Source organism: Rhinopithecus roxellana, chromosome 8 (genome assembly GCF_007565055.1).
Source record: "Rhinopithecus roxellana isolate Shanxi Qingling chromosome 8, ASM756505v1, whole genome shotgun sequence".
NCBI lineage: Eukaryota > Metazoa > Chordata > Mammalia > Primates > Cercopithecidae > Rhinopithecus > Rhinopithecus roxellana.
The window spans coordinates 125,315,965-125,337,869 of NC_044556.1; the positions used below are offsets into that span (position 1 = coordinate 125,315,965).

The following is a 21,905-nucleotide window of genomic DNA, read 5'->3' on the forward strand; positions in this document are numbered from 1 at the left end:
CAATCTGATGTCCATTTTCAGGAGAATGGAGAGATAAAATAAGATGGGTGCCCACCATGCAGTTATTTTGCAACAGTTGGAAGCAAAAGACTATCTAGATGTATGACAACACGCATGGGTCTGAAAAACAGTGCTGAGCAAAAACTATGAGAATAGGGAATGAATTATGTAACCCAATGCCGTTTACACATATTTAAAATATTTATACTCAAAGTAATTTTACAATAACACATTTTTCAAAAATACTTACAACAAAAGGATACAAACTTAATGTATCAGAATGCTTGCCTATGGAAGGTGGAAGAAGAGAAGAGGGTAAAAGGAAATAAATGAGTAATTACAAACTGGGACCTTGTTGGAGATTGACATGGGTGCTATGTGATAAACTGTGCAGTGTGATTAATTGAAACCTCTGATCTGACACCTATCCTTCTATTAATTTTGGACATGCATGGCAATGGTTTGTTCAAATGGGATAATTAGTGCCCTACTTCCTTCTCCACAGCCGGGTCCCAAAGAAAGAAGGTAGACTTCTCCTTTTAGGGGTTTGTTTGTCTTAATAAAGCAAGAACTCAAGCTGTTTCTAAACAGTGGAGCAGAGAGAAGCCCCATCACCTCTTCACTTTGGTGAAAAGGATTTGTGGCATATCTGAGGATAGACAGCTGTGGATAGTGATCATGAGGCTTTCCTTTCTAACTAGAATGTCTATCTGATAAGTATGTGAGTTTCCATGATCTGCCATCTATTGTTCCAGAGCGTGTGTTTGCCAATCTTCATTAATTTTCACAACCTCAAAAGCTGAATCTTGTGTTAGACTCCAAAGTTTTCTTAAAAAGCCCCCAGAACAGCTCAGCCTGGATGTGGGAGGACAAGAATTGGAGCAAAGGTAATAGAAGAAAACTTCTTATTACCCATCTCTGGGTACCTCTTCACTTAACCTCAAGGTCAAGACAACCTATTTTATAGTGCTCACTGTCTCTTAGGGCAAGCTTTAACGAGAACTTTGTTTGCTTTTTATAGTATTAAAAGAGACAACGAAACTGCCTCTCAGACAATCATTTCACCAAGTCCTGGCTGCTCTGTGGGGAATATTTGTTTCCTCATTTATATTCATATCTCTAAAAGACAAGTAGACCTTGGATGAAATTTCAGGCGACAGTAAATTATAAATAATGTATCCATGTTTTCTTCTCTTCCATACTACTTGTATTTAATTCCTTCCAGAGTCTTGTGCAAACACCAGAGACAAGAGGACGGGAAGCTGTTAACATGATGGAAAGAATGAAATGGACTTACGTTATGTGGCAGAAACACAACAAGGGAAGACATCTTGATCAAAGGAGGTTTTTGAGGGTTTGTGAGTGCCAGTTCTTCTCTTTTCTTCTCTTTTTTGGTTTTATTATTATTTTTTTACATCTTAACTCTTTTCCAGGCCATCAGGTAGGCATCTTGCTTACAATGAACCTCTTACGGTCCACTCAGGACAAGATGAAGGTTTATCAGTGGATAGAGGCAACTTTGGGGCCAAACTTTAAGCTCTGTTGTTTCATCAGAGAAGGCATAGATAACACTCAGAATGATGAGCTGATATCAACCCATCCTAAGAGTAGGATACTGCTAAGTGGCAAACTCAGGTACTGTCAATGAAGTTGAAAAGGATGCTAATTGATAAAAAGAAATTAGCCTCTAAATCCATTAGTCCTGGCTTGCGATCACCTGGGAGGCTTCTAGTGTTTCTCAGACTTCTTGCTCAGCAATAGTTCATGCCTGTGGGGTCCTAACTGGCAGCACTCCAGTCCTGCATGTAAGTGAAGATACACTGCTCTTCAATTTTGCTTTTCCTTATTGGCAATGTCCCCATTCCCACCCCACCAAGTTTGGAAGCTGATACCCTTGTATTCTCTTCCTCCTTAATAAAATTTGCCCTTGGGCAGAAGTAGAAAACTTTGGGATAGAGAGGTGGCACAGGCAATGAGAGCTTATTAATATTAACATGCAAATGACTATGTAGCCTACTGGAATTTATTTAGGGAAATTTGCATTGAGGTGGCTGGCAGAGCCTGAAGTTAGAGGGAATTTGGGCATCGTACTCTTGAAGGCTATACCTCTTTGCCTGCGCTATCCCTACAAGGGGTATTACAAATCGACTTAGGCTTTGTTTTATCAGAGACCCCTCTTCTCTGCTCTGCAGCTGAGATTTGACTATTCAATTTAACCACCATCTATTATGTCTGGAATGTGCCAGGCTTTGTGCAAGGTACTTTCACATGCATTATTTCTGCCCAAGAATCTTTCATTCTGAAACCAGTCATTTCAGTGGGTTCCGATAAATCTCCAAGACAAAGCCAGCAGAGTTTGGTATGCATCAGCGACTTACATTTAAATTTGAGCTTTCCAGTAAAACTGCAAAAGCTTCCAAACACAGACGTATCTTTGCCATGTAACACAGAAGTAATAATATAAACTACATGGAGCTGCTCAGTCAGTAGCTACACTCACTGCATAGGAAATTGGGCTTTTTTGTTTTCCCCTTTCTGAGTTGGTATTGGTCATGCCCCAAGAGCCTGGTGTCAACTGGAGTCTTGTAAAAACAAATAAAGAACCTAAATACATCCTGCTGGTCCCCTGAACTGTCCACCAGACGAAGTCATTATTCTGCCTCCTCTCCCGATTTCCATGTGTGTTGTTAATCTTCTGCTTATTTGATCCTACTGAGGCCCCAGCTGGATTTGGGAACCCAGATCCAAAAAATTGCACATCCCTTGGTGCAGCTGCATCTAAGAGAGGGCAGTGAGGGGCACAGAAGCTGCTTTACTTTTACAGCCCAGGTGGGTCTGGAGCGAGGCACAGTTGTAAAATGCCACAGAGACTTCAGGCACATTGTCATACTGCTCACAACTGCTAGCTGTGGCATCACCAGGGTGGGAATTAAAAGCCCATACTACACTGAGCAAACATTGAAACCCATGCATTTTGGGGATAAAATGATTAATTTAGACCTAATAAATATGCAAATTGGGAGCTCGGTTTAAGTGTCTGTCATCTGTGTCCTTTTTATAGAAAAGAAATTCTTAATTCAATGGAAAGCTCCAACCCGTGGGTCTTTAAGTGGTAGCGTGGAAAAGAGGACCATGGAGGCCTCTTTAATTAACCTGAGAATGTGCAGGGAAGGGCTTAACAAGAAGAGGGTAACACCTTAGTTCTGAGATCAGACATCTTTGAAAGAGCATGGAGGGGGAGCATAATTGACTCCAGCTCCATAAAAGAGATCAAGTGTCTTCTAAATTCCACTTGGTAAAGATACATCTTCAATTCATGTCTTGTTTGTGTGCCCAAGGTTTATTATTATTTTTAATTAAAACATTTGTTTTTCTGATTAATATGCTCATTGAAGATACTTTGTGATATATTGAAAGGTGTAAAAAAAAGAAGGAAGTAAAGGACTTGTTCACAATCTCAGCACTCTATAGAACTACTGAGGACATTTTGTTATGTCTGATCAGTGTCTTGCTTTGTCATTTAGAACAAGTGCAGTGGGGGAGACACCTGGTGGAGCTGGGGGACTTTCACCTTTCTGGGGATGGAGGAAGAGGCTCTGGGGCATGGACAGGAATCCAGTCATTCTGGTGCTCTGACATGGCAGGCAGAATGTGGCTGAGTATATGGGACATGCTCAGGTTTGCCTCACATGTATGCACAGCCATAACCCCATAATGTGGGGTAGGAAGAGAATTCAAAGTCAGGGCTTGGCAGCCTCACATTATGGACTGTAGAGAGGCACAGTGGGAGGTGGTAGAGAGAAACATTAATAGCATAGACCCCAGAACTGAAACATCTGGGGTCAAATTCCAGCTCCCCTACTTAAGAGCTATGGGATCTTGGGTGAGTTACTTCACCTCTCTGGGGCCCAATTTCTTCATTTGTAAAAAATAGAGATGGTAATACACACCACGTAGGCTGTTGTGAGGATTACATTAGATAATACATGTAATGCAGTTAAACAGTACTTGGCAAGTAACTCTCAAAAGTCAGGTATTAGGTTATTTCCTGTTATAGATATTAGGACTTTTTTTTTAATCCTTTAGCGGCGTTTTTCAAGTATCTTCTGCTGACTTAAGGAGGGAATGCAGCCGGAACAGCTGCATTTAGAAGTAGAAGACCTGGGTTCAAGTTCTGACTCAGCTACTTATTAGCCATGTAAGTCTTTGGCTTCCATGAACCTTGGTTTCATCATCTGTAGAATGGGGATCATAGGCCTTCCTGACCACTTGTTATACAAGAACTGAGTGAGACCATAGGAATGTAAAAGTGCTTTGTGTATGGAGAAGAGCTGCAGGTTTAATGTTGAGGGTTTACTACTGCTGCTTTTACTAAGTGAGTCTCTGATTACAGGTAGCAGAGGAAGGAGGAAGAGAAAGATAAACTTTGCTGGAAAAACACTTGCAGAAAACCTGAACTAGGAGGAACCTGATGTTTTTTATTTTTATTTATTTATTTATTTTTGAGATGGAGTCTCACTTTTTCACCCAGGCTGGAGTACAGTGGCATGATCGTGGCTCACTGCAACCTCTGCCTCCTGGGTTCAAGTGATTCTCTTGCCTCAGCCTCCAAAATAGCTGGGATTACAGGCGCACACCACCATGCCCAACTAATTTTTGTATTTTCAGTAGAGACGGGGTTTTATCATGTTGGCCAGGCTGGTCTCAAACTCCTGACCTCAGGTAATTCGGCTGCCTAGGCTCGAAGTGCTGGGATTACAGGTGTGAGTCACCGCGTCCAGCCAGAACCTGATGTCTTTACTTGGTGCATTTAATTGGTCTGGGTGGACCAGGGTGTTGTGCTGCTGCTTCCTGTGGTTACTTTGTTAGTGAGAGGTTTACTGGTAGGGTAGGGGATTGGAAAGGGGGAAAGAAGGAAGAGGTAATTGAGCTTTTTTGATAAACTGCTCCCAGGGCAAGTCTCAGCAGAGACTGCTGAGGAGCCAAACATCAGGAAGTGGAGAAGAAGGCATCAAAGTGGCCATGCTCCCTCACCTGTGGTGAAGGCGGTGGAGGTGATGCTGCTCCACGCAGTATCCTGTGCTGCCTGCAGGAGCACCGTGTAGTCTGTGTTCTCTAACAGGCCCTCCAGTCGAATCCACGTGTCTTCTGCATCCACAATCAGCTCCTGTATGATGAGCCAAAGGAAGGGTGGTGGAAGGGAGCAACTGGCTTGCAATTGGGGAAAGTAGGGAAGGGAAGTTCAAATCCTATGGGCAGTTAGGTTAGTACTCCAAAGGCCATTATCATCCTCTCCATCCCACAATAAGGATTACTGCACCAATAAGCAGAGAGGAGAGCTCCCATATGAGATTTAGGCCAGCTCCTATCTCAGGAATGCATACTGGGATAAATTTAGATACCTGCATTATTGAATCTAGAAGTTTTCAGATTGCACTGGACTTGCTTGAGAGCAGAGAAAGAGCTGAGGAAGCGGGATCCAAGTCCTCCTTATTTCTTTTTTTTTTTTTTTGAGACGGAGTCTTGCTCTGTCTCCCAGGCTGGAGTGCAGTGGCTGGATCTCAGCTCACTGCAAGCTCCGCCTCCCGGGTTTACGCCATTCTCCTGCCTCAGCCTCCCGAGTAGCTGGGACTACAGGCACCCGCCACCTCGCCCGGCTAGTTTTTTGTATTTTTTTAGTAGAGACGGGGTTTCACCGTGTTAGCCAGGATGGTCTCGATCTCCTGACCTCGTGATCCACCCGTCTCGGCCTCCCAAAGTGCTGGGATTACAGGCTTGAGCCACCGCGCCCGGTTAAGTCCTCCTTACTTCTATCAAGGAGACTAACTCTGTCAAAATGTATTCTGTGTTTTTGGTTTCTGCATATGATTTCCCTTTAAAAAGAGGTTGCTTCACTAACAAAAACTTGAAAATCAGTGTTCTGGATGAACTGTTTCAACTGATGAAATAAAACAAAAATTTGTTTTGTCTTTACTGTAGGCTACACAGATACCACTTTTCTAATGTTTATCAAGAGGCATAAAAGCCATTGAATTTGGTATCCAGCTCATGTTTGCTCCATCCTGTTGTTGAAAAATTATTCCAATATCGTGTACTTGGGAGTTTCCAATGTGCTTTGTGTCATTGTATTGGAAGCACCAGCACAACCCAGTGAAGTTGCAGGGGTAGAGACCCTCATTAGCTAGAGAAGAAAGCAAGCCTTGAAGAGGTTTAGTCCTTTGCCTCAACTTACGGAGAGAGTAATAGTAGAGCTAAGACTATCATCCAAATCTTCTGGCTTGCAGACTAGGGCTGTCTCATCAACAGCAGGCTGGGTATCCTTGATGGGAAGCTGATGAGTTCCCTGTGGGTTCCTTCCTTCCCCCTCCCTCCAACGTCCCATGGTCACTCCACTAGTCAGTTTCCACATGACCTCACTTGGGAGAAATGGTCTTTTCCCTTTCCAGCAAAATCTCACCTTGCGGCTTCCATCGGTGGATTTGTAGGTCAAGACATAATTTTCAATCTCTGCCCTGGGAGGCTGCCAGGAGATCAGGGCACTTTGTCTGGTGACTTCACTGGCTGTCAGGTTTGCTGGAGGGTCTAGGACTACAAAGAGGAGAAAGTGCCAGGGCATGCCTGCCTCTCCAGCTCCTCCCCCTGCTTGATTTCAGGCATGGGTATCTGTTTGCCCACCTCTTTGGTCTTGGGATTGCTCAGATGCTAACCCCCGCTCTGGCTTGGACAGGAGCATAAAGGGTGCTCCTGGGTCAGATGATAATCATTCAGTGCCACGATCATTCTTGCAGCTACTTCCCCTTCCCTCACAGGGCCTCTAGGCTTGGGTGTGACATCTTCCACACTGACCCTCTATGCCTGAGATCCTGACCCTGATACATTCTCACGTCTGCTGGTTCACTCGTGAACTTGTGTTTCCACATGTTACCTTGTCTACTTTCTCCTATTCATCACTCTACTCAGCAGCTCTTTCCTAGATATCTAGTCTTTTAATATCCATCAGACTTTTCTGGGGCAGATGCATTCCAAGTACAGACCTCTCTTGACCTGGTTCTTCTGCTGTCACCCAGGGCGAGAGCAGAAAAAGACATGTGTCTGCTGGCCAAAAATTGCAGCTCAGTTTCACTGAATTTGGGCTGTAGTCAGCCCAAATAAGAACAGCTCATAGCTGCCCTGTCCAAAGCCTACAGGTGATAATCTAGTCCACCACAAGAAAACTGGTCATTTCCACAAAAGTCCCCAGGGATTCGGGTATGTAGATGAACATGTACTCACGAGTAGAGAAGTTGGTGCTGATGGTGCCACTGGTGAGAGGCCCATTGGTGGCATACATGGTGGCAGTATAGTGGGTGCTAGGAAGCAGGTCAACAAGCCGAAATTCCTCACTGACTCCGTCAACCAGGATGGTCTCTCCAGCAACTGAACTCAGATGAATATGAATAAGGGTTGAATAAGGCTACTCAGTTTAGGAAAGACCTACCAAATCCAAAGGCATTTCACATGGATTTACTACTAGAGAATTTTGGAAAAAAATCTTTCATAGGTTATCTAGCTTAGTATCTTACTCCATGCAAGGATTCCCCTCTCATCTCTTATATTGTAATTGAAAAAAAGTGTTCTTTATGTGCAGGTCAAATTGTCTTCTCTATAACTTCTATTCGGGTCTCTGGAGTTATAAAGGATAAATCTAGTCTTTTGTCTAATGACCCCTTCCTCTCCACCATCCTTCCTAATCAAGTTTTCTCTCCACTGGACAGAAAATTCAGCCCCCACTTCCCATAACATTTATGTGACAATTTAAAAATCTTCACAGTTCTGTCTACTTTTCTCTGAACAAGTAACAGTTTATCAGTGTTCCTGCTAAAGTCCAAAACTCAGAGAACTGAGAACAATAATTGAGAGGTACTGACGAGTGAAATAAACAGGATCAGTCTGCACTTGTGCCACTTAAATTATTAGTTAGGTTTTGGGAATGCCTTGTGATATTGTTGTCACATGCCAAGATTATTGCTAATAAAAGACTTTCTTTGTAACCACTCCCCCTACTTCCCAATCCAATTTTGTTAGTTGATTTTTTATACCCATGGGCAGAGCTTTGCATTTATTTCTATTGCATTTTGCCTTGTTGATTGAGTTTTGGGCCACTGTTTCAGTTTATTAAAATATTTTTGAACTTGGATTCTATTGATCACAATTTTGTTTTATACACAAATTTGGTAAGCATGTCTTCTCTGAATTCATTCAAGCTGTTGATAAAACTGTTCATTAGTTCAGGGCCAACTCCTCTGTTGCGCAATTAGAATACTTGGAAATTATTTAGTGTTTAACAGTTTGCTAGGCACATTTTCAGACTAGGTAGGGCTTTGAGATTTCAAGTTTCTTGTGATCTAAAGGCATACAAACAAGTTAAAATTCAAACTAATGCTTAAGCTTTGGAAGAGCATATATAAGGATATCATCTTTTTAATGTCCCCCTTTGCACATCATGCCATTGATCAATGCTCCAGCCATACCAAATTATGGCAGTTCTTCAGACTTCTCACACTCTCACATCTCTGCAAATGCCCACAGTCTGCTCTTATTTCTTGAAATTCCCTTTCTTCACCTTTTCTTCTTTCACTTTATCTGAGACTTTTCTTCTTCCTTTCCCTCCACAGCTTGACACCAATCATAGTAGCCCATTGGACATGGCCCATGGTGTTCTGTGCATGTCTATAGCATACACTGCTCACATCAAGTTGTAACTATTTACTTCTCTGCAACATCATTAGAAGTGAGTTCCACAAAGATGAGAACTCAATTTTTGTTTCTGAATCCTTATAGCCTTGTAGAGTGTATGGCGCATGGGAGGGCATCAAGAGTATTTGTGGAATGAATGGAAGTTCATTGCTATGTTGGAGTTGTGTGTTTTGTGTCTGTGAGCAGATATGTCTGACTGCCTTCAGGGAAACTCTGACAGAAGAGATAGGGTTGAAACCAAGACTTGAGGGATGGGTTTTCTAGGCGGACAAGTGGGGGAGTTTCCTGGTGAAAGAAATAGCATGTGCAAATGCATGGAGGCTTGAGAAAGCATGGTGATCATTTGAAAATGCGGGATCATGTTATGCAAGGAGGGGTGACAGGAATTGACATGGATTGTGCATGCTCACAGAGGGGTTAGGACATATCCATAGTAATGATATCCCTTCTTCATGGAGGGTCATTCATTCAACGACAGTCCCAGCTAACTCCAAATATGACCTTTCATGTATTTTTCCATGTTAACTAAGGAGTGAGTGATAAGTGGGGTTTTCTAATGCCTTGATGAAATACAAATGTACTACCAGATTTGTCAATGAAAACAAAGACATAAAGTAGTTTTGATAAAACTTATTCTCAGTGAACCTGTGCTGATATATGGTAATCACTAATTCCTTTTCCAAGTTGTTTAATTGTCTGTTTTAGTTTTTACCTTCCTAAGATTTGACAATAAGTTTACTTCTTTGCAGCTTACAGAATTGGCTTTCTCTGCCGTTTTTGAAAACCAAGACATCTGCCTGCCTTCTGTCTTCTGGTGTCTTTGTTCTCTGGATTCCTGAATATAACCCCAAACAATTCCATGATCACATGTTTGATGTAGGCAGGGAAAGAACTTCCCTAAGCCTAGAGACTTGAAGGACTCAGTACTATTTTGCTTTGGGCTTCTCCATTCTGTTCAGCTTCAATTGGTGTAAGGTGAACAAGCATGATGCAGAAGACAGTGAAATTCAAGATTTTGTGTTAGTTAAACCTGTTGGGCTGGATGTGAATAGAGAAGATAAAAACAACAGAAGAGTTTAGCTGTCCTGAATCTTTTGTCACCTGTTATCCTGTACTATCTGTTCCAAACTTGGTCCTGTATCTTCAGGGTTTTTCTTGCTCTGCAAATATTTAGAAAAGCCTGCTTTCTTGTTTGTAGCATTTTGGGGCCAAGTCTTAGCTCTGTTCTGAGTTTTGTCCTCCTAGAGTTATTGCTCTGATTTTGTACTTGCCCTTGGTTACATGCCTTTCTTGTACCTTTCAGATTCAGCTTTCTCAGTTCCTAGATTTGATACAGTTTGCAGAGTTTGGGAATATCTTTTTTTTTTTTTTTTTTTGAGATGGAGTCTCGCTATGACTCCAGGCTGGAGTGCAATAGCACGATCTTGGCTCACTGTAACCTCCACTTCCTGGCTTCAAGTGATTCTCTTGCCTCAGCCTCCCAAGTAGCTGGGACTACAGGTGTGCGCCACCACTCCCAGCTAATTTTCATATTTTCAGAAGAGATGGGGTTTCACCATGTTGGCCAGGCCGGTCTTGAACTCCTTACCTCAAGTGATCCGTCTGCCTTGGCCTCCCAAAGTGTTGGGATTACAAGTATGAGCCACAACGCCCAGCCTAGAGTTTGGGCATATCTTGAGGGCTTCATTGTATACCTGAAGTAGGAACATTTCTAATGTGTCCTTCGGATTGAAAAAATGTTTTGTTTATTCACATCATACTGGTCTGTAGCTCCAATTCCCACCATTCCCACCTGCCTGATCTGCAGGCCTGCAGACACCCACCTGCAAAGTGTGTAAGAACAATGACGTAGTTCTCCACCTCACCCACTGGCGCCTTCCACTGCAGCAGGGCTTCTGTTGGAGTGATGTTGGTAGCAATCAGATCCACAGGGTTGTCCATGGCTGAAACAGAATAGATTATCAGTTATAAGTAAGAGGAGCTGCAGGATAGAAATGCAGGGAATGATCTCAGAAGTTCCACTCATGGTACACGACTGCTGCTGCACTCTACAAAACAAAGAAGTGAGCAGAAACTTCTTCCCTTTCTCCTCTTCTGGTTCCATCAGCCTCTTCCTTTTCTCCCTGCCCCCGTTCTCTCAAGTAACCAGTTCTCCCCTAATTGCCCCCAGCTCTTCCTTTTAATTAATTCATTAAGTTCTTATGTGCAGAATACTGTGCCAGGTACTACAGAGGATTTCAAGGTATGGCTGGAATGAATTTTCAACATTTAAATGTAGATGGAGCAACTAAGAACCCACAGAAATTGTTACAATTTTTTAGTTAACGAGATAATCATACTTCCCAGGCTATTTGCACTTTTATAAATGTAAAGGTGTGCCTCGTGGAAAGATCTCTGTTGATGAGCTTCAGGAAGTGTGGTGGCAACTCCATAGGGGCAGGAGTATCCCCAGGACAGAGAACACAGAAGATCCATCCATGGAATGACTGCATGAGCTCAGTCAGGTTGCCTCAAAAGTCATATCTGATTATTGGATGATTGCTTCACTGCTCACAGGTCTCACTCAGGACTGAGTCCTGGATATTCTTTCTGTTGCATTAAGAGTCAAAAGGATTCTTCCAGGCTTAGTAAGGAGGTCAAAAGGGCCTGTTAGAGGAACAGAGTGTGCTTGTCATAAGATCATCTTCCTAGTCTAATGTGCCCATGCTCTAAGCCTTTGCTTTATTACTGTGCTTCTCTTCCATCAGGTTAGAATTTATCACAAGTGGATGTTATTACAATAGTTTAGGCATCAGCTCAACCTAAGCGTCATACAATTCACTTCTGAGAACCAAGATCTGCTGTGGATCTTACCCTATTCTCTAATTGAAAGTATTTTTTCACTTGCCTATGTCCTTTATCACAAAGAAACAACCTGGAAATATTTTCATAATGTTAAAATTTGAATTGTATCCCTAATCTGCATGTTCAAAGAGTTCTTCAAATGCAGCCCTTAGACTACACTTGGCTTGATCTATCTGAGACATGCATGATACCATGAGACAAACATGACACCCTGAAGGAGTACTCACTTCCAAAAGTTGTAAGATCGTAGACCTCAACGTAAAACCACAACAAACAAACAACAGCAAAGTAAGACATTCTGGGGAAATCTAGTTATTGGAAGTTGCCAAAATAGCTCTGCCTAGACTGGAAGGAGGGCAGTTTGGATGGGCACACCATTGGGGTTGGTGTACCAAATATACCAAATATCTGCTTTAGAGATACAGGTTGCTCATAACCCAAGGAATTTTTTTTTTCTTTTGAGAAACAAGATCTTGCTCTGTCACTAAGGCTGGTGTGCAGTGGCATGATCATGGCTCACTGTAGCCTTGGACTCCTGGATTCAAGCGATCCTCCTGCCTCAGCCTCCCTGGTAGCTGAGACTACAGGTTCATGCATCCATGCCCTGCTAAAGAAATGAGTTTTTGACTGAAGTTGCTGCTCTCTTTTATCTTGGGGATAGGAGAAATTCCAAAGTATATTTCCCTCATTTGGGAAATACCATTCTCCAGGGAAATTAAGCAACCGTAGAAAATCCAGGTGTTCTCCTAATGAGGCAAGCTTGATATTTTCCCATGTGCTGTGGGAATGATGGCTTAACTAGGAGGTTTGGTCTAGGGTTTGGGAATAGAAAACTTTGGCTGTGCCTGCTAGTGAGTTCTGCAGCAGATCTTTGCACATTCTGCATGGTGTACTTGCTGAGGGACCAGAGACGGAGGAGCAGTGGTGCTACCAAGAGTCCTCCTCAGACCCGTTGTATGGGCTTGTTTTCAAGAGGGAGGCCACGGGATTTGGACTACCCTTCCCCACTTTCCCATATTGCAAGCCAGTCTCTCCCTTGCACCTCCCTTCCTCTGGTCATTATGCAGGAGCTGATGGAGGATGCAGAGGACATCTGGATATGACTAGGGGGCCTGTCAGAGACATGAGCTACATGGTACCCCTGCAGGAAGCCCAGGATGCCCATGGAGCCACATCACCTCCACTGCTTTGGTCCTGGTTGAGGGAGTTATGGCCACTTTGGTGCCTTCTTTCTTCCTGGAGCACAAAGCAAGAGCAAAGGCAGCTTCTTGGTGGTTTCTGGCTATATCTGATGATGAATTTCATGACCCCAATTCCATTACTGGAATAACAACCCTTTTCTTCTCTGAGGTGAAATTTTCTTATCTGAGTCTTTTACAAAATCAGATGAATGATTCAGATATCTGTTCTAGAATTCACTTCCATCACATGTGTGAAAGGGCACTGTTTATGTTGGAAGTTCCATGAAAATTCCTAACCTAAACCAGCAAGACTTATAGAGAGTGACTCCCTAAACTTTTAGTATTAGAGAGGAATATTAGGGGAAGAGAAATTGCAAACTGCCCTGCAAGACACAGTGAGTTAGAGGAGCACCCCGAAATGGAGCCTCAGCCTCCAGAACCTTTGTATGAGCCCAGATCCTCAGCCAGGGTCCTGACTCGACACAGCAGGGAGACATGCCTACCTGTGTGCACGAGAGTACAGATGCGCTCGCTTTCCTCCCTGCCCCGCACACTGTTGAGGCTGATTTCGTATTCGGTAGCTGGGTACAGTCTGGTGATGGTGAATTCTGTCACAGTGTTGGGCACCACTGAGCTGTCTAATCGTCCCACTGGAGAAGAGAAGAATCTACAGTTAAAATTCAGCAGCCCTCTCATCCAAGCAACCCATGGTACAGTCTATGTCAATAAAGCAGATGGGTGTGAGACTCAGTACTCAGTGGGGAAGGATGCTACATGGTTCATGGACTGGGAATGTTGGAGTGTGAACAGGCTTTGCACACTGGTCTCATTCCTTCATTTTATGGACTCCTTGGAGCAAAGTAAAATTAGCTACCTATTAAGTGGTTTTCTAACAAGCTGGTCTTCTCTAAGACAATGACATTAAGGCAGTATGGAGGGCACCGATGCAAGGAGCAGTCTCTGCAGTCCAGAGACAGTTTAGTCTAGAAAGCTGTCCTGTGTCCTCACTGGAAGTGAGTGTGCCCTCCACTTCCTTAACAATGCCACATGTACCAGCAAGAACTGGCAGGGTGCAGGTGAGGTCTGGGCCAATTTCCTCTGACTTGTAACTTGGCTGGAGCGGCTAAAATGGGACCACATCACTGAGGCTCCATCTGGCTTTGTTGGATCTTTAGCCATCCCTCTGGATCCTAGTCTTGAACTTCATTCTTGTAGGAAAGTTCATGTGACCCTAGTTCTTGGCAGATTCTTTTGGGCCTCTTTGTTTCTCATGACACTGCCTAGATAATGGTGACCAGTTACCTCTGCTAGGGAAGGGCCTGCTTTCTGGGTGAATGTAATCAAGCCTTTCTCAAGAGGCATTGGTGAGTGCAGGGTTTCTTGGCTGCTCACCAGCCCACTCTCATTCTGATGGAGCGCGCCACAGAGAAGAGGAAAAACTCAGGCAGGAGTGGATGTTCTGCGGGATATGCTAATTCTCCCATATTCTTCATCCAAATCCTAGCATCTTTGAGAAGTCAAATCACTTTGTTACCTTGGGTGGGTCGATATGATACTCGGTAGTAATCAAAAGATGCAACAGGAGGGCTCCAGGAGACCATCACTGAGTCCTTGGTCACATTGCTAATTGTGATGTCCTTTGGGGGATCAATTCCTACAAGGACCCAGTGGTTGAGGGAAAAAGACAGAAAGCACAGTGTGAAAAAGAAATTCTCATCCCTGGTTTTATATTGACCAAAAGCCAGTGTTGTCCCAAAGGCAGACAGGATCTTTCTGCGTAATAGGGTATCCTTAAAACCATGGTCAGGCTGGTGTTTCAATTGAAACCTTGTAGGTATGACTAAAGCTATGTCCATGGAGAATATTTTAACAACATGAAGCCAAGCTGGCAAGCTCTGTACCTGTTACCTATCTGCAGGCCAACTAGGAACTTTTTAAAATTCATATGTTTTGTTTTGAATTGGGAGAAACATAGGCATTTTCTCTGGGGTAATTGTTTTTTTTAAAGCTAAACCAAATTTTGCCTGTATCTTTTATTCTTTAGCAGTTACCTTTGGTTTCAGTTTTGAAAAACTGCCTATTGACTGTACAGGGATTTCAGAGCACAAGTCCAGAACAAATCCATTTTCCTAAATTGTATTTCATTTATGCTATGGCCTTTTTTTTTTTTTTTTTATCTTTTTTGTGAGAGGGAGTCTTGCTCTGTCGCCCAGGCTGGAGTGCAGTGGCCGGATCTCAGCTCACTGCAAGCTCCGCCTCCTGGGTTTACGCCATTCTCCTGCCTCAGCCTCCCGAGTAGCTGGGACTACAGGCGCCCGCCACCTCGCCCGGCTAGGGTTTTTTTTGTATTTTTTTTTAGTAGAGATGGGGTTTCACCATGTTAGCCAGGATGGTCTCGATCTCCTGACCTCGTGATCCGCCCGTCTCGGCCTCCCAAAGTGCTAGGATTACAGGCTTGAGCCACCGCGCCCGCCCCCCCCCCCTCCTTTTTTTTTTCTGCTAGGGGATCACAGAGTTGATCAGCTGAGTGTTTAATCCACTTGTCCAGTTTGTGAGTTCTTGTTAGTAAGTAGGAAACGACCCAAACATACATGTCTTCACCCACATGCACCTCATATTTGAAACTGTATTTGGGAATAATGAGCTGGGATTGATCTAATTCATCTCAGAGTGCCTGTGTTTTCTAAGCAACATCCAAATCAACCCCATTCTCTGAGTGCCAGGTCACTACCTGATTGCATGCTAGTCCCATGCGAGACTAAGGAAGCATCATTTGTACCAGTGACCTTTCCGGGCAGTTAAGAGGTGGCTCTCCAGAATAGAAACAGGTGTCTCTTCACTGTAGAGGGATTCCTGTTGCAGACTAGCTATCTCCAGTGCTTTTTTTTCTAAGCTGGTAGTGGGAGGTGTTTTGGACAAATGCATTCAAACTTTGACCTCCTCAAGACATTGACTTTGTCCCACCTTCCAAATGGGGGTTTCTCATCTAACGCATCTTCTTCAGCACTGGAGGAAGTAGCTGTTTCAGAACAGCTCATAGACTTTCTCTAGGCAGTCCCCTACTCCTTGGGTCTTTCTCTTTTAAAATTTCATTGATTTGTCAAAGGTTACTGTGAGAACCCCTTTCATCACCTGCTGCCAAGTCCTCCAGCCTTACCTGTGGTGATGGAGCCCACAATGGGCTCAGAGGTCACTGTGCCATGGACAGCCACAAGGTTCACAATATACTCTGTGGCTGGTTGCAGGCCCATCAGGACAGCATGCCTCTTGGTGGCATCCAGGGAGACCTCTGTCATCTCTTCTTCCTCATCCCTGGGGCTGTAGTTCAGAATAAGTCTGTCTGCTGGGGGAGATGGGTCACTCCAAGTGATGTTCACACTGGAGGAGGTCACATGAGAAAAGTGCAGATGAGAGATGGGACGGAAGCCTGCAAAGCAAAGGAGATGGATGGTCCTGAAACATGTGAGAAGATGGGCCGTTGGGCCAGAAGAACTTCCTGGCTAAAGTGATCTGCTGTCCTTGTTAACAAGGGCTACACCTTCACCCACTAACCCAGAGATTCCACCTCTTCACTCTCCAGTCCTGTTCACTCCACTTTTTCCAATCCAAATATGGGAAGATGGATTCTGTTAAAATGAGAAATACTTCTGTGAGTTAATCATAATACTGACCCAGGATTGAAAGCCTGTATCCTGGAAGGAATTTTACACAATCCCGTGGATTCTCTGTATTCCCACTGGTTTACTGCAGTAGGGAAAGATGGGCAGAATTAACTACTATGTCAAGGCCATAGAAAAACCAGACACAAGTTTTCAGGCAAGTAACACTGTTGCTCACCTCTCCCCTTTACTTCCAACCCTTCCCTCTTGATGCATTTATTAGTTTTGCGTCTATCCTTTTCTACCCACCTCTCTTTTCTCCAAAGGAAATGGAACATTGGAAGGGTGAGTTGCCTGGATGAATTTCTCATACTAAGATCCACCGATCCCTGAACCTGGCTGGGATTTCTGCTGCTCTGGTACCTGTGAAAGCATCCACAGTGGACTCCAAGCTCTGCTGCCGACCCCTCTCAGCAGTGATGGAAATGATGTACTCTGCCCCAGGCTCTAGATCTGTCAATGTGTACGAGGTCCTGTCCTTGGGTACAGTGACTTCTGAGGCAATCCCAGACGATGGGGTAAAGGTAATTCGGTAGTGATCAATGGGTCCACTGGCCTTAGTCCAGATGAGGGAGATGGAGGTCTCCGAGGAGGCTGTCACCATGAGGTCTCGGGGACTGTCAAGTTCTGTGGATTGACATAAATGGCCTATTTTACACATGTTCCCCAGGAGGGCAGTATATTATTGGCCTGCTTTGTGTGTTTGCAAGCTATCAGCAGGCCTGCGGACTATAAGCACTAGCTTGTCATTGCTGACACTTATCTCATATTTTGCTAAGCACCTTCCCTCTGAATGATGGCCAGGGGCTTGGCAAACAGATGAACAATCTGCAGAAAGGCATGATGAGCTCTGATACCACTGGATTGCATCCACCTCTGGGACAAAGCTGGCTGCTGATTTTCAAGCTCCTCATATTCATTTTCTCCCATCCTTTCTCAATAAGCCATAAGGACAAAAATCGTAGCTACCACCAAGTAAGGATATGCCATCCTGGTAACAGAAGGGCACCACCCTCCAACCCTGAGGCTATTTTGACTTGTTCTAACCACGGCCAGGCAGGCAGCTAGATTTGAGGAACTGGAGACCTTTGTCCATGTGGTTCTCTAGAGAGGTTGAACCTTGGGACAAGGACCGGTCTAAAATCCCTAGCCCAGCCCAGGCTGCTAGTACCATAGCTGCTGAAATGACTTTGAATTTTACCCAGGATTTGGAAGCAAAACTGCTGAATCCAGAGCAGCAAGGGCCTCAACTGGACTTTTCTTCTGCCCTCAGATTTAATGGGTTGTTGCAAGTCTAGACTTTCATCCAAGTGACCTTTGTGAGGGCATCTGTGGTGCATGCAGGGTGAAGATGCCCCATTCTGCCTGCTGTCGGGGTGGTCTAGATAAAAATATGGCCTGCAATGGCATCAACCTATTTAGGATTTTCCACCTCTGCTCTTCAGAGGTGGAAGTACACAGGGTACAGCCCTGAGCAGCTCTTCAGACCATGGGGGACCGAGCATAGGTCTGTGCGGAAGAGGGTGACTCCATCCTGCATGTCAGAGGTTAGGGAATAGGCATAGGGTAGATGTTGTTTCTAGGCTGACAGTTGTCACCAAAGCCCTGTTCACTGGAAGACATTGCTTTCTGACTAATTTTTGCTGGGACGAGCCTCCATGACTCCTTAGGCTTGTAGGCTAACCTGGTCTTCCTCAGCAGTCCTCCTACTCACCAGTCCTGGCATTCATGGTGGCTGGTACGCTTTGTTGTGAGTTCATGACGGCAGATATTCCAACTCCATACTCAGTGCCAGGTACCAGATCTATCAGTGGATGGAGAAACAAACATTATTCTGTGTATCAGGCAGGGCTAGGAAGGCTGAAAGCAGGGAAGAAAACGATCTTAGACTCTTATTCATACCTTGTGTTTAGTCCTCCTTGAATCCTCTCCTAATTTCAACTATTAGGAAATCCCAATTTCACTATTTAGGAATCCAAGTCAATAGGATGAACCAGCCCATGCGGAGCTTCCTTCTTGCAGCCAGGCTCTCTGGGAAGGCAGTGAGGCTGCCTTGTCAGTGACCTTCAGAGGTGTGCTCACCTAAGTATACAAGGACTCCTTGTATGCTTAGCGTCTCAGGTTGGCTTGAACCAGTGAGGGGATTTCTTGCTTAAATTGTGAATTTCAGGAGTATGTAATCAAGAGAGACAGTGTGGACATAAGCCTGTAAAGCATTTCTTGAATGTTATATACAAGGACCAAGTTATACCTTTTATAGGAGTTGAGGCCATATGGGGACTCCTGGGTCCATTCTAGGGAGCAACAGTGGATGGATTTTTTTTTCTAAGCACAGGGCTGTCAAGTAGGGGTATGCAGAAGTCCTGTTGCTGTGGGCTTCCCACCAAGTTCAGTAATTCAGGCCTCAGGGTATCTAAGGTTGTGGATCTAATTTTAGAATAACTTCCAGGGGAGTCCAGGAAGACAGAGGAAATGCAAAAACTGTCTCACTAAAGGGTGTAAGCTTCTCTGAGGAAATTCTTTGGGAGGTTTACCACAAAGGATCCCTGAGAGGCTCCTAGAAGATCTGGAATTCTGTGGGTTCTCTCCTTGCCCTCTTTCACATTTATTTTCAGACTAACCAGTTTGACTGGTGTACTAGTTTCCTATTGCTGCTGTAACACATCACCACAATTTAGTGACTTACAACAACAAAAGTAGATTCTTTTACAGTTAGTTCAGGAGGTCTGCAGTCTAAAGTAGTTCAGCAGGGCTGCATTCCTTCTGGAGGCTCTAGGAGAAAATCCATTTCCCTGCCTTTTCTAGCTTCTAGAGGCTGCCTGCATTCTTTGGTTCATGGTCTCTTAATCTATCTTCAAAGCCAGCAGCTTGAAACGATCAAATCTGTTTTCTCTCTCTGACCTCTGCTCCTATCATTGCATCTACTCTGACTCTGACCTCCCTAAATCCATCTTATGAAAATCCTTGTGATCATGTTGGACCCACCTGCATAGGACAGGCTAGTCTCTCCTTCTCAAGATCTTTAATTTAATCATAACTGCAAAGTCCTTTTTGCCCTGTAAGGTGGTTATATTCACAGATGCTGGGGATTGTTTGAGGGCTATTTCATCTATTACAACTGGCATCAAACTCATCTTTATCTGTTAGGACTGGGATTGTAGAAAAACCCAACAAAGGCGGGGCACGGTGGCTCACACCTATAATCCCAATACTTTGGGAGACCGAAGCGGGTGGATTACCTGAGGTCAGGAGTTTGAGACCAGCCTGACCAATATGCTGAAACCTGTCTCTACTAAAATTACAAAAATTAGCTGGGTGTGGTGGCGTGCATCTGTAGTCCCAGCTACTTGGGAGGCTGAGGCAGGAGAATCACTTGAACCCAGGAGGCGGAGGTTGCAGTGAGCCAAGATCACACCACTGCACTCCAGCCTGGGTGACAGAGTGAGATTCTGTATCAAAAAAACAAAAACAAACAAACAAACAAAAACAAAACAAAACAATAAAACCCAACAAAATCAAGTGATCACCCTGCCGACCTCTAATGATCAGTCTGAGTCCTTCCAGTAGGCTCTTTGTGGGACTTTGTGTGGGCTCATGGCTGATTGCAATGGTATTCTGTGTTTATATAACATCTGTGTTTTTCAGAATGGATTGTGTTTTAGAGTCTCATCACAACCTTGGGAGGAAGGTGGGATAAGCAGTCTTTTCTCCATCTGCATTAGCTTCCTATGACTACTGTTATAAATTACCACACACAGTGTGGCTTAAAACAGACATGTGTCCTCCCACAGTTCTGAAGTCTAGAAGTCTGAAATAAAAGTGTCCCCAGGACCATGTTTCCTCTGAAGGCTCAAGGAGACTTCGGTTCTGGTGGTTGCCAGCACTCCCTGGCATTCCTTGGCTTGTAGTTGCGTCACCCCAGTCTCTGCCTCTGTAGACACATGGCCTTCTCCCTGTGTGTCTATGTCTTCCCCTCTTCTGATAACCACACCAGTCACATTGAATTTAGGGGCCACCCTAATCCAGTATGACCTCATCTTAACTCTACTGCATCTGTAAAGACCTTATTTCCAAATAAGGTCACACTCATGGGTTTGGGGTGGACATGCATTTTGAGGGGACTGTTATTCAGCAGAGTACATCATCTTTTTATAAAAAGAAACTGTGGCACGGAGTAAGTCTGTGACCAGCTAGAGATGCCCGCTGGCTTCTAGTCTCAGAGTTCAGGGCTTTTAGGAGGAATGGGATGTCCTATTACTTCTTCCATCACACTGGCTTCTCAGGGCAGCTGTGATTTCTCTGGAATCCCTGATTTTGATTGGAAATACTTTGAGCAACATTTCTTTAACAAATGGCTTGGCTTGGCCAAGAGGAATGCTGCCTGGCAGCCAGGGGGTTCTTCATCCCCTTCCTCAGTAGGCTTTTGTGCAGTCCATGCAATAAATGTTGCTTAAGCATGGCAGAGCTTACCAGGCCAGTTTCCCTCCCAGGAATGTAGTCCCGAAGCCGTCTGGGTAGGCATTCGAATCAGCCCTCTTTCTTTTCTTGAACCAGCTCACTTTCTTTCCTAACCCTTGATTCTTTCTTTCTCTAAAGTGGCAACACCAGTGGAGGTAAACTTTGAAGTTTGACAGCCTTTGACATCTGACATATCTATGTTTATATTCAGTCTCTTCCACCTTTTACCTGTGTAATTTTGATTACTTAACATCTTTGAGCCTCAATTTCTGAAGAATGAGAATAATAACAGCATCTATATCAGAGGGTCATCATGAGGATTATATGAGTCCAAGTGTTTAAAGTCCAGTGCCTGGATCTTACTGGTAATAGCTAATATTTTATTACTTTGCACAGAGAACTATTGCTGGATTTTGAGTACTTTTTTTTTTTTTTTTTTTTTGTGAGTAGTCTCATCAACTACAAAAAGTAACCCAGGCAAGTACAGGCTGTTCCTGGGTACACCTGTTGTTATTGGTTTGCTGGGGCTTAGCCTGTTGGCTCTGTTGGAAACCAGTGATTCAGGGAGTCCAGGTAGCTGTGAGGACCTTGCCCCTGGCTGGGCCAAGTACCTATCTCTATATTGAGTGGGTGATTGCAGTACCTCCAGATCCATTTGAAGCACAGATTTATCTCTATCAATATGTTCAGTGAGTCCCAGGTACATCCTTGGTTGCAGAAATGAGATTACCTTTGGGACATAAACTATTTTTATCAGGCAACTGATTGAGACCTTCAATTGCCTATAATGAAGTAGAAATTCTCCAACATAGATGAAGGGTGACAGATCGAGGGAATAAGACAGAAATTATACGCTGCCAAACAGATCTAACATGTAACATTTTCATCCCAGTTTCTTATTTATGAAGCTTAAATGAAATGTTCAATAATTTACAATGGAATCATCTTCTCCCAGAAAACTGCAGAGCAGAATTTAAAGCATTCTCTTCCCAGGTTTTCTGTCTAGAGGATGGAAAAGTGGGACTCG

General features: G+C 44.0%; 1 protein-coding gene across 2 annotated transcripts in view; it reads right to left on the reverse strand.

Moving 5' to 3' along the window:
- TNR (tenascin R) overlaps positions 1–21,905 on the reverse strand; it is a 419,993-nt gene that overhangs the window by 33,588 nt on the left and 364,500 nt on the right. For both annotated transcript variants that reach the window (XM_010367389.2, XM_030936693.1), the window contains 9 exons: positions 18,135–18,224; positions 16,784–17,047; positions 15,919–16,188; positions 14,296–14,415; positions 13,265–13,411; positions 10,560–10,679; positions 7,273–7,416; positions 6,458–6,588; positions 5,035–5,167 (listed from right to left, as the gene is read on the reverse strand). In XM_010367389.2, coding sequence (XP_010365691.1) covers positions 5,035–5,167; positions 6,458–6,588; positions 7,273–7,416; positions 10,560–10,679; positions 13,265–13,411; positions 14,296–14,415; positions 15,919–16,188; positions 16,784–17,047; positions 18,135–18,224 — 1,419 coding nt within the window. The remainder of the gene's footprint in view (positions 1–5,034; positions 5,168–6,457; positions 6,589–7,272; positions 7,417–10,559; positions 10,680–13,264; positions 13,412–14,295; positions 14,416–15,918; positions 16,189–16,783; positions 17,048–18,134; positions 18,225–21,905) is intronic.